General features: G+C 37.5%; 1 protein-coding gene and 1 non-coding gene across 2 annotated transcripts in view; one reads left to right on the forward strand and one right to left on the reverse strand.

The window, feature by feature from the left end:
* The window catches only part of Smp_131690 (MAGUK homolog), a gene marked incomplete at both ends in the record, with an annotated part of 58612 nt that extends 51613 nt beyond the window's left edge, over positions 1-6999 (forward strand). Inside the window, 2 exons of the mRNA XM_018796446.1 lie at positions 813-1142; positions 6620-6999. Of these exons, the coding sequence (XP_018650658.1) occupies positions 813-1142; positions 6620-6999 (710 nt within the window). The remainder of the gene's footprint in view (positions 1-812; positions 1143-6619) is intronic.
* A 762-nt stretch (positions 7000-7761) lies between these two features.
* On the reverse strand, positions 7762-7833 carry Smp_tRNA_02243_Pseudo_TTG.1.1. The gene has a single exon. It is a non-coding gene (tRNA).
* Between the last annotated feature and the right edge of the window lie 4634 nt (positions 7834-12467).

Raw genomic sequence — 12467 nt, forward strand, 5'->3', positions numbered from 1 at the left:
AACTCGAACCTAGTACCTTTCGCTTCAAACGCCATCATGTAATCCACTCAGTTACTGAGTCCTGATGGCCATTTGTTTGTGCTGGGTACTAGGTTCGAGTCCCAGAGTGAACATCAACTCTGAGATGAAGGTACATCCAGCTGACGAGTTCCAAGTAGGACGAAGTGGCGCGCGTCCTGGATTCCACTGCTAGCCACCATCCATCTTTGCTTAAAATGCTTGTGAATTAAGGCTATATCGAGGCAATACGCACAGTTTGCACATATGCCGATTAGAGACTGACCAGTTGCAGTCCTAAGCATCAATGGGAAGTTTCAAACAAACAATACTAAATGAATTTAGTGATACTAAGTTTCAGAACAAGATTCTAACTGATACAGTTTTGAACGTTTGAATTACCCCTCGATTCTTTGGAATTCATTACATATAGTTTGCAAATAAATCCTAACAAGTACAAAAGGTAGGTCATAGTCTATAGAAATCCCATTAGAAACCTTTCGTGACTAGTGACTTTATAAAATTAGGCAAGTACTTATTATTTCTATCATTCTACCATGGCACACTTTCAATTATTGCTGAGAAAAGGGATTAGAACTAATAGAAAGATGAGAGGCTCCAGGCATTGCTTTGGCACGTAGATTATTTTGAAAGATTGCCTTGGAGAAACGTTCTCAGAGTTGATGAGTTACTCCTGCATTGAGCTATTGGGTTTTGTTTTACAATTCCCTCTTGAAATCCATATCGAATAATGTTCTGAATGTTTATTATTACCATTTTTTGTTCATTGATTCAGGCTCGTTTATGGGGTTCAGATTGTCAAGCACCAGCTGGATTAATTCCTAGTCCAGAACTTCAAGAATGGCGTATGGCAAATAAAGCAGCTGAATTATCACATGAAATGGGTATTACACATTGTGGTGCATGGTTTAAACGTCGTAAACGTCATTTTAAAGATAAATATAAAAATAAACATTCAGCAATTTATGATCAATTAGATTTAGTTACTTATGAAGAAGTTGTTAGATTACCACAATTTCGTCGTAGAACATTAGTATTACTTGGTGCACATGGTGTTGGACGACGTCATATTAAAAATTGTTTAATTCAATCATCACCTGATAAATTTGCATATCCTATTCCTCGTAAGTAATAAATACATCAATGATAATAATGATAAAAAAATTAATTAATTTAATTCATGTTATTGACTTGTGTGTAGAATGTTACCATCGAATCGTATTCTGTCTTACTACAACACTCTGAAAATACTTCCTATTGTTGTTGTTACTCTCGAAAAAAAGTCGTATGTTAAAAAAGGTTCGTGGATGAGCACTGCTGAGGAGTCCCATGATAGGACGAAACGGCCGTCCAGTGCTTCCAGGTTTTCGATGGTGGTCTAGCTTTAATTGACTCATGATTTCAACTATGAAAATACTAAATTCTCCACAAAACCCCTTCTGATCTATAATCATGTGCTCACAAGTGACTGACTTCAAGAGAAATTTCCTTGAGTTCTAGTGGGAAGAAGTGACCAGTGGAGTTCTACCAAGTCTGTTGTAGAGATATCAACTCACTGAAGACAATTGGTGAACGGTTGCTCAAACATCGTGGATTGGTTGAAGTTAGACATTAACGCCGTTGAATGCCGGCTCAGTGGTCTATCGGTTAAGTGCTCTGGCGCGAGACTGGTAGGTCATCGGTTCGAATCTCGCGAGTGCGGGGTCGTGGATGCTTACTGCTGAGGAGTCCCATAGTAGGACGAAACGGTCGTCCAGTGCTTCCAGGTTTTCCATGGTTGTCTAGCTTCACTTGACTCTTGATTTCAACCATGAAAAAAAGTTTCGTCTCCGTCGTTATTCAATTCGAAGATTTATGAATTGATCTCAAAAAATCATAGATTTATCACAAATTTTTAGATTTGAGTGATCATGAAAATTACGGTTGATCAAGTTTGGGTCGATGTAATCGACTTCAAACTAAATCATTAGGACTAATCATACTGTTTTATTGCCTGAAATGATGTAGATAGAGTGAGGTCTAACGTAACGTTTATTGTTTGTAAGTTGGCTGCTTTAATTATCATACCAGTTAATTGAAGTATATGAGTTAGGCTAATATGAGGCTGATGGCTTCGTTAGGGGTTGAACCCAAAACTCTCAGGTTTTTTTCATCATTAGATCATTGAATCGATAACCGAAGGTTCAATATTTCAACTTTAATCAGCTGATTGTACTGCATTAGTATCATCAATTGCCATTGATGAAATATGGTATGAGTGAACTCGAACAGTCTGTATTTATAAGATAGGACTAAATTAATTGATATCACAACCGATTACAAACTAACTTCCACTATCTGAAATCACTGTTTTAAAACTTAATAAATCATTACATTAAAGTTATCTGATGGCGAGTTTCATTCGACTTATGACTCATTAGATGGATATATGTACATTAAATTGATGATGTCTCACTCAGATTCAAACCTTCGCTGTAAATATCAACGTATTACCCATTGATCTACTAAATCCAAATATTAAACAATTGTTTTAAGCATTCAAGATGAGTTTTGTACTATCAATAATAATATAATCGCCATTTTAGTAAAACGTATAAAGGTTTTTTAATTACAATATGATGCAAAGTACTTGGTTCGGGTGCATGCGACTGTTGTAATCAATGCTTAGAGATTCCAGGTGACATGTCTCAAAACCAATCACAATGGTATAGGTGCATACACTTTTTGTCTTTCCTCAAATTGTGAGATTAAAATTACTTTACACTTTTCTTTCTATGAACTAATTCTTTCTCCCTGTATCATACCCTTATATACAATCTTTCTTTTATACCTGGTTGGGATTCGCGATATGTTATATCTGAAAGCGTTACGAATTCACTAGTAGCGAACGGAACAAAGACTTGTGATCAGGGACCGATAAGCTAGCTATTCTGACGCGACCCAGACCCAGCTAACTAGAGTAAGAAGTCCAAGTTGGAAGCGGGGAAGTTATATTCCGTAGCAGCCAGAAGCACAGCAATCAAATAAGGGAAAAAGTCAAGCGTATATATACAGCAGCAAATTGTCCTTGGGCATCATTAATAAATAGCACACACAAAGAAACAACGGACCAATAGCGTTTAAGATAGTTACAATTGGGAAATATGACGTGAAGGTAAAAAGAGCGCGTTTGACGCGAAAACAGCTAAATTCAAATTTCCATAATAAAATTACAAAATTAAGCCACTTATCAAGTAAGTTCTGGGGATTTGACATCCCCAACACCTCCCCTTTTTAATAACGCGCATTCTTCGGGTCCACTTGCATTCTGACTGTCTTTCGTCGTTGGCGCAGTGACCATCTTCGGGACCGTAGGTCGACCTTTTGTGTTTCTTCATGCGTTGGGACTGCCGGCAGATTAAATGTATCCAATAGTACGTCCAGCGGAATCTTTACTTCGGTCGATGGGCGCTCTGGCGTTAACCGCTTGCGTAGTTGATTTCGATGTCTGGTCCACCTGTCCGCTTCCACCTCAACCTCGTATATGACTTCTCTTACCCTTCTAACCACACGTGCTTCGATCCAAGGATCACGATTTGCTCTGTAGTCCCTAGCGAATACTGGGCATCCAACGTTGTACGTGGGTAGCTTCCGTGTCGTTGGGGGTCGTTCTGTAGGCGAATAAAAAGTTCTGCAGTGTTTCCACCGGCGTCCTCTCCCCTTTTTACTTAATCAGAGCCCTCTTGAACGTATCCACGAACCTTTGCGCTTGCCCATTCGATTGTGGGTGATAAGGTGGGGCGCGAAGCTGCCTGATGGATAGGCGTTTGCAGAACTCTTGGAACTGCGCCGAGGTGAACTGCGAACCATTGTCGGATACAATCACTTCCGGTAATCCGTTCCGTGCGAACAACTCAGTCAAATGTTTCAGAGTCTGGGTGGTCGTTGGTGGAGTGACGGGAACAATCTCCGGCCATTTTGAGAAGGTGTCGACCACGACAAGATAAGTGGTTCCGTTGACTGGACCGGCAAAGTCGACATGTATTCTAGACCAGGGATGCTCAGGCTGTGGCCGTGGAACCGGTGGCACCTTCGCATTGGACTTTGCAGCTTGTTGACACTGAACGCATTTGTTTACTAGATCCACGATATGCTGGTCCATGAGGGGCCAGTAAGCATAGCTTCTGGCGATGGATTTCATACGCTTTATGCCTGGATGACCAATGTGAAATTGCTTCAGCACCCTCGGTCGTAGGGATTCTGGCACCACCACTCTATCTCCAAACGTCAAGCATTCATTTACAATACATAATGAGTCACGACGATGGTAAAGCTGCTTCATGTCACCGTCAAGTTCAGTTGATGGCCAGCCATTGGTGACGTAGTTCATCGTTTTCTCTTAATGATGGGGTCATTTCTGGAAGCAGTCCGTATCTCAGATTCTGAGACTGGCAAAGCACAAACAGCAGTTGTCAGGTAGCATTGCGCGTGGTCTTCTGTCGAAAGAGAAGCAATAACGGCATCTTCATCGGTCGTAGGGTGTTCGCTGATGAGTCGTGACAATGCGCCTGCCTGACCAAAATCTTGGGTGCGTCGATACTGAATGTCAAAATCGTAGCCCAAGAGGATCAAGGCCCATCGTTGGAGACGGTTTGCAGAGTGGGCCGGGACGCCAGACTTCGAACCAAAAATTGCAAGGAGAGGCTTGTGATCAGTTACGAGAGTAAATCTCCGACCATAAAGAAACTTGTGAAAACGACGCACTTCGAAGACTAGGGCAAGAGCCTCCTTCTCTATTTGTCTATACTTCTTTTCTGCTGGGGTTAATGTTCGCGATGCATGCATGATGGCTTTCTCTGTCGCGTCGGGGAACTGGTGTGAAATGACAGCACCGAGCCCAAAGGCTGAAGCGTCTGCGGCCACGATGATTCTCAAAGACGGGTCGTAGTGCGTTAATAGTAGTTCTGAGCTAATAATTATCTTTAACTTACAAAAGGCGTTTTCACACTCCTTTGTCCAGTTCCAGCTGGTATCCTTATTCAGAAGATAATTCAGTGGGGCTCGTATGTCATGCATCGATGGAACGAAGGCTGAGTAATAACTAACCAATCCCAGGAATGATCGTAGAGCAGAGATGTTGGTAGGAGTGGGCATGGTTTTCATATCTGGTCTGCGACCTGCAGCATCGAAGATGAACCCCAAATACTTTACGGACCGTAATAAAAACGGGCATTTCTCAGGTCGTAGTCGGAACCCGTTCTCACTGATGCGTTTCAGTACCAATGTCGTTCGTTCCTGTAGCTGTTCTAACGTTGCCGCAACAATTAGAATGTCGTCAAGGTAAGCCGCGACTCCCGGGATGCCAGATAAGATAGTATCCATTAATTGTTGGAAAATAGATGGTGCAGTCTTGACACCGAATGGCAAACGGTTGTACTGAAATAACCCACGGTGAGTGTTGATAGTAAGCAGCTCCCTCGATGCTTCGTCTACTTCAGCTTGCAAATAAGCATCAGCAAGATCCAGTTTTGCGAAGAATTTTCCCCCATTCAGCATCGTAAACAAATCTTCAGGAACTGGTAAAGGATAGTGATGTTGTTCAAGGGCTGCATTTAGACCTGTAGAAAAATTAGCACATATTCGTATGGTGCCGTTTGCCTTCTTGATAACCACTATCGGTGCTGCCCAGGTGGAGTAAGAAACGGGAGTAATTACTCCTTGTTGTTGAAGGCGGTTTAATTCTTCATCTACTGTAGGTAACGTCGCATAAGGCACGGGTCTTTTGGGACGAGAGACAGGATTAGCTCCAGGTTTCAAACGAAGCGTTGTTTTTATGGCAGAACACTGTCCCAAACCAGGTTGGAAAATCGATGAAAACTGCGCCATTAGCTTCCTGGTATACAATTCAGTGTCATGGGGTTGTGATACCATGTGGCATATGGTATTTAGTGGGACATCAGCCAATTTCAGTTGATCGAACCAGTCTAAACCAAGTAAATTTAGATCAGCTGGAGTTATATGACATACCCCGGTAAACGACGAATCCCGGAAGGTTACTCTGATAGTAATCGATGGTTACAGACCTTGAATGACATGGCTCAAAATCGCTTGCAATGACGAAGGTGCATCCACTCTTTGTGTTCTACCAAATTCTAATCTTCTGAATTCTTCATGTCTCTATCTTTTTCTCTCTCCAAATTTATTTCACTGGATTATACTCCTTCAATAACATCTTCAAACCCTAATCTTTCACATAATGCTTATACTCTTACTACTTCTACCACTATGGGATTTGAATCGACAACTGCATCTCTGTGCTAATGTGATATGGCAACTTTAACTGATGTACGTACGAAGTTCTACGTTGTGACTGACTGACTAACTGACTGAATCTTTCTTTTATATATTACTATCATTGAAATGACTACTCCTATGGATTTGGTGTTCATCTTGTTGTGCTAATGAAGTATGTCAACTGGGATCGATGCATATATGTCCCTGGTCTTACATTTTAGATGATTGACTGTAATATTATAAACTTTGATAGTTAACTCCTTAGCAACAAATTGTCATGGTTTTATCTCATCTAAAATATTTGCCATATTTTTATTTTAACATTTAGATACAACACGTACACCGCGTAAAGATGAAGTGAACGGGAAAAATTATTACTTTATATCCCATGATGAAATGATACGCGATATTGCTAATAATGAATATTTAGAATATGGTTCACATGAAGGTGCAATGTATGGTACAAAATTAGATACAATAAGACAAATACATGCAACTAGTTTAATTGCTATATTAGATGTTGAACCACAAGCATTGAAAATATTACGTACTGCTGAATTTGCTCCATGTGTTGTATTTATTGCAGCGCCAACTATGACTAATATCACTAATGGACAGCATAATAATAATACTACTACTACTAATAATAATAATAGTAGTAGTAATAATGTGAGTTGCACAATATTATTTATGGAATCGAATTTATAACTTTTTTCATTTATGCCTTCTTTACAATTCGACATTGTTTTTTTATATCTTCACTAACAAGCAATCTATTCAGGATTCTTTGAATTTGTCTGAGATCATGAATCGACTAATGTTAGACCACTATTGATAACGTGGAAATACTGAACGGTCAGTCAGTCACAGCGTAGAACTTCGTACGTACGTACATCAGTTCGAGCTGCCACGAGACCAAGTTGGTCACTTTCAAATCCCTCCTTTCATACTGAACGGTCGTTTCTTTCTAGTATGGATCTCCCCAGCAATGGTCACTCACGATACCGCATGTGGGATTCGAACTCAGGACCTTCAGTTTTTCTCAAACATTGATCAGTTCATGATCTCAATAAAAGTTCAACCGTCCGTCTCCACAACTCTATACTAACAATTCTTGCAATTTATAAATTTCAATTAATTAACTTGCATACTATACAATGTTGTTTCCTATGAATATGTTTGATTTGTTTGCGAAGCAAGCTATTCATTGTCCATTCCTTTGAAGATCATGATTTCTGTCAATTAAAAATTGTAATGTTATATACACTCTAATTAGGCTTCAATTAATTTCATTCATTTCTATTTAGGTAATCTTTAACTTTTTAAGTAGAAGAGGTTAGAGAGGGCGAATATTTAAAAATAATTAATTTATGTAAACATGGATAGTGGCTAGCAGTGGAATCCAGAACGCTCGCCACTTCGTTCTATTTGGGACTCATCAGCTGGATGTACCTGCATCTCAGAGTTGATTTTCCACTCTAGGACTCGAACCCAGTACCTTTAGCTTCAAGCGCCATCGCGTTATCCACTCGGCCACGAAACGCGCGTCCTGGATTCCACTGCCAGTCACTATCCATCTTTGTTTACCATGCTTGTGAATTAAGGCTATATCGAGGCAATACGCACAGTATGCACATATGCCGATTAGAGACTGATCAGTTGCAGTCCAAAAACATCAATGGGAAGATTCTAACAAACAATACTAAGTGAATTAATTTATGTGTTCGAAGAGAAAAAACTGAACATAATTTATCCAGAATTCTCTTTTCCTTCAACCTGATCCCGAATAATCAAATTAAATACACAAATAATGACATCACGTCCAATGAAAGTAGCCTATTAAATGTAATGTGGACGGAATAGGATTTTTGTTAAAAGTGGAGGAATTCTGAAGCCTCATTTCTTTTTGAGGTATATACTGATAAAGATGTTGTTTAAAAAGACGTTGCGAAATTTAAAACTAAACCACTCAAATCATAAAGTGCAAATTAACTATAATTACCATCATAAGCTACAAATCCATGTTATACGCTAAATTCACCTGGTATTGTTTGTTTGAGTCTTCCCATTGATTCAAGTGAATTTAAACTTCGCCTCGTTGCACAAGCGAGTGGCTGTCAGGACTCAGTAGCTGAGTGGATAACGCCATGGCGTTTGAAACGGAAGGTACTGGGTTTGAGTCCCAGAGTGAACATCAACTCTGAGATGCAGGTACATCCAGCTGAAGAGTCCCAAATAGAACGAAACGCGCATCCTGCATTCCACTGCTAGCTATTATTTATCTTTGCTTATAATACATGTTCTACTCTGATTTAGAAAATTTTGTAAACTATTAGTGTAGTACCACTAACAGCAGTATTAGAGATCACGAACTGATTTATATTAGACAACTATAGAAAACATAGAAAGACTGGATGGCCATTTCGTCCTATTGTGGGACTCCCTAGCAGTACGCATCAACGTTCCCGCTCGTGGGATTCGAAACTAGAACTTTCGGTCTCATTCACGAACGTTTAACCTCTAGACTACTGATCCGGTATTCTAACATCAATCGATTCATGATCCAAATCAAAAACACAATAATCTCCGCAACCTTATACTGATGATAATAATAATAATAATAATAATAATAATAATAATAATAATAGACATTGATTTTTTCCTTAGAAACATTTACATTTCTTAATTTGTTCTCTTTTTCCTAATAGGATGAAAGTCTTGAAAGATTAACACGTGAAAGTGCATTATTAGAACAACATTATAGTCATTTTTTTGATTTAAAAATTATTAATAATGATATTGAAGAAACAATTATTCAACTTAAACGTATTATAGATGAATTTCAAATTACACCACAATGGATACCAGTTACATGGGTCTATTAAATATGATTCATTGAATAATGATGATTATTACATTTGATATGAATAATGTTACAACTCGACGAAAGAATTTTTTAACTTCTGATTATTCCCCTGTATCAATGAGCTGGCTTCGTCACATAGAATGTGGTGCTTTCTACTTAAATTCTTCTATTTTGTTTTTGGTGTCTCCATTCAGTGACATCTGATTTTGAACATTTACACTTCTGCTATTGTTCTTTTATTGTTTCTATGATAAGTGTAGAGTTTTCAGACTATTAATCCCGTTTTTGCCCCTCCTATTCATACTTCAACTTTTGACTGTGTTGTTTGGATACCTCACAGTATTTATATTATTGTCTATTTTACTGTTTATTTTTCTTAAAAAAAATCAAAGGAAACTTTGTCATTTTGTAGGGTTAATCAAATATGTGATGAAATACTCTTTTTTTCAACAAACATAACCCCACCCCCAGTAAACTATAATCTCTAATCAGAATTTGTCATTCTATTGCATTTCTCTGTACATAATATAGCCATCTTAATGATGTTACTGCTCTTTTTTGTTGTTGTTGTTGTTGTTGTTGTTTATCTACCTACTGAATTAGTATTAAGTAGTATTAAAATCTTTCTTCATAGTTTACTTCACGTGATCAGCAGTAATTTAATTCATTGAATCTTGATCATAACATTATAACTTTGTTAATATTTACTTCCTTTGTTTGTTTATCTTTCTTTTTTTTTAAAACAAAAACAAAACATTTTGTTTTTGGGTTTTACTTTACGGTGTGTTATCAAGTTCTACTTTTATTTTGAATGATTTTGGTTTATAATTTCTTTTATCTGCATTCACTTTAAGTATGAATAAAGTTAAGTATTGGTTGAAAAAATTATCTCCTTTATGATGGTGAAGATACGACTAGTATTCTGATTTTACAACCTGCTACCAGTAGCACCTTCTATATGCGAAGCTTTTTCCCGATCAATGGAAATCAGAAGTCAGACGAGAAGAGATGGGAAAGATAATATTTGATACGTTACCAATATATCGCGAAGCGTTTATTCTAAGCTGGCTAGTGAACGTAGGAGCAGTGTCCGACGCTGAGTCGAAACGTGATCTGGTACGGATGCATGACCGAAAGCCTTCAGTTAAACAAGTCCACTTAAACAACGTGGTCAGCATCCAAAGTCGAACACTTAGAAAGCTATTGATTTAGGGGAATTATTTACAGCTACAATGTTTTTAGATTTTGTTTTCTAATTTTAAAGCTTATTCAATGAGGTAACATGATTTATTATTATATTTTTTAAGATGTTGAAGAAGATTTACAGCTCACTTGAATACTTCGATATGAAGAGATGGGAGACGATGAGGTTATCCAGAACTACATTCAAGGAAGCTCATTTATTAGACTATCTAGCTCATAGGGTACAACACCAGAATATATGGGCACTGTTAGAATAGGTCTTTATTGAATTGCATAATATCTATGATTGGACAGAACTATTTAACTCAGTTCTCAAAGAGAGACTACTAGGCTTAGGATACTTAAGCATATAACTGGAAATTCTAATTTCTTTCATTTCACTCTAATCCATAGTTACTGGTAAACCATCGATTATGGAACTTAGGAAACTTTCCTACTGGTCTATCATTTTTGTATTGGTCTCTCAAATTCATAAAAGGTTACTTTTATGTATATTTAAATACGTAGAAACCTTTTTGATTTCAAAATTGACTTCATCTATTTTAAGTCACCAATACCGTCGTATAACGACGGTAATAAAATAAAGCATTCAAACTTGAGTGCTGCAAATTTCAACGACCTATCAAAATTCATTAAGTGAAACTTTTAAAACCTGTCAAAGTTAGCTGTCACACTAAATGTTAAGTTTTTAACATGCCGATGCACAGCTATTTAATGCTTGCTAGCTAGTATGTAATTCGCTTGATGCACTAAACTTTTGACGTTTTGCCTTATGGAAATTTCATAAAGAATATTGGCTTATTGCATATTTTCTATACCATAAAAATTTCTACTTAGAACCTCAACTGAAGTGTAGGAAGAAACAAGGAGGTAACGAAAACAGCTACACGGGACTGAAAATAAGAAGTATCACTCATGGCACAAATACTAGTTCGTTTTCGCCCTACAGTAATGAGTTATTAAGATACTGCTATTACTCGTAAATTGTACCAGTTTTCGTTTTGTGTGTTGTTACTAGGCTTTTTTTACATAAATTAATTCTAGTAAACTGATCAAGGGATGTTGAAAGTAGTATTACTAACTATGGAAAGCAGATTTTATGGTACCCATCATTGAATAATGTTGCGTGACATTCCTAAATACATTTATTTAGATCTAACTGTGAATAAAAGATCTACTACTTCTTTATATAGAAAAAATTGAATATGTCTAGCGGTGGAATCTAAAACTCGTCCCGTCTCATTTGGGATTCGTCGGTCGAATGTATCACTGCCAGTTAAACTTACTTTTCGTTATGCATATTTTCGGTCTCATCAACAGAAGACAAGACTTCTTACGTCAACCCTTTACCGGCCTAATATTACATTTGTTTCACAGTTTTCTGTAACCATTCAGTTAAAAATGAAAACACGACTTTTCTTAACATCAAATCTGCTACGAGTAAATCTCAGGAATTTACTTTTAATGAAAAACAGTGGTTCACTATGACGTGATGTCTCAACCATTAGAATCTAAGTAGTGTTCTTTTAATTGGGTTTTTCCACCAAAAACTGTGTGTATCAGTTTCCATAAGCATGTTCAAAGGCTTTATAAATCAGATCAGGATCGCTCGTTTAGCATCTGAAGTTGTTATTCTTAACCCAAGCTCACCATTCTATCGATTTTACAATTACAAACATGTTCAACTGCTTATACGATGGATTAGTTAGATGACTTGAGCATATGCCTAAATTATTTCAACAGAAAGTCACCACGTAAAGCCTGGAAGATATATACGCATTTATTGGAAGAGTTAAAGGCAAAATATTAGCAGCCAAATAATGGATGCCACCACATGGTTTCTAGTATTCTCTTCATATATACTGTCGACTACTTTTGTGAGCCGTTCACAGACAGCAACCTAGCGATGAATATAACATTAAAACTCTCACAATGCTACTAATCTATTGACTAACAAAAGTAGGATACCAGCTGAACAGTGAAATTCATCATCACTTATTAGTCACAACAGAATTCTCGTTGAAACACTTTCTGGCAGAATCAGAAAATCGGTTATCGCCTAACTCTATCAATAAGCTGTCTTTATATTGTAAATGCATTATTAACG

Source organism: Schistosoma mansoni, chromosome 2 (assembly GCF_000237925.1).
Source record: "Schistosoma mansoni strain Puerto Rico chromosome 2, complete genome".
Lineage (NCBI taxonomy): Eukaryota > Metazoa > Platyhelminthes > Trematoda > Strigeidida > Schistosomatidae > Schistosoma > Schistosoma mansoni.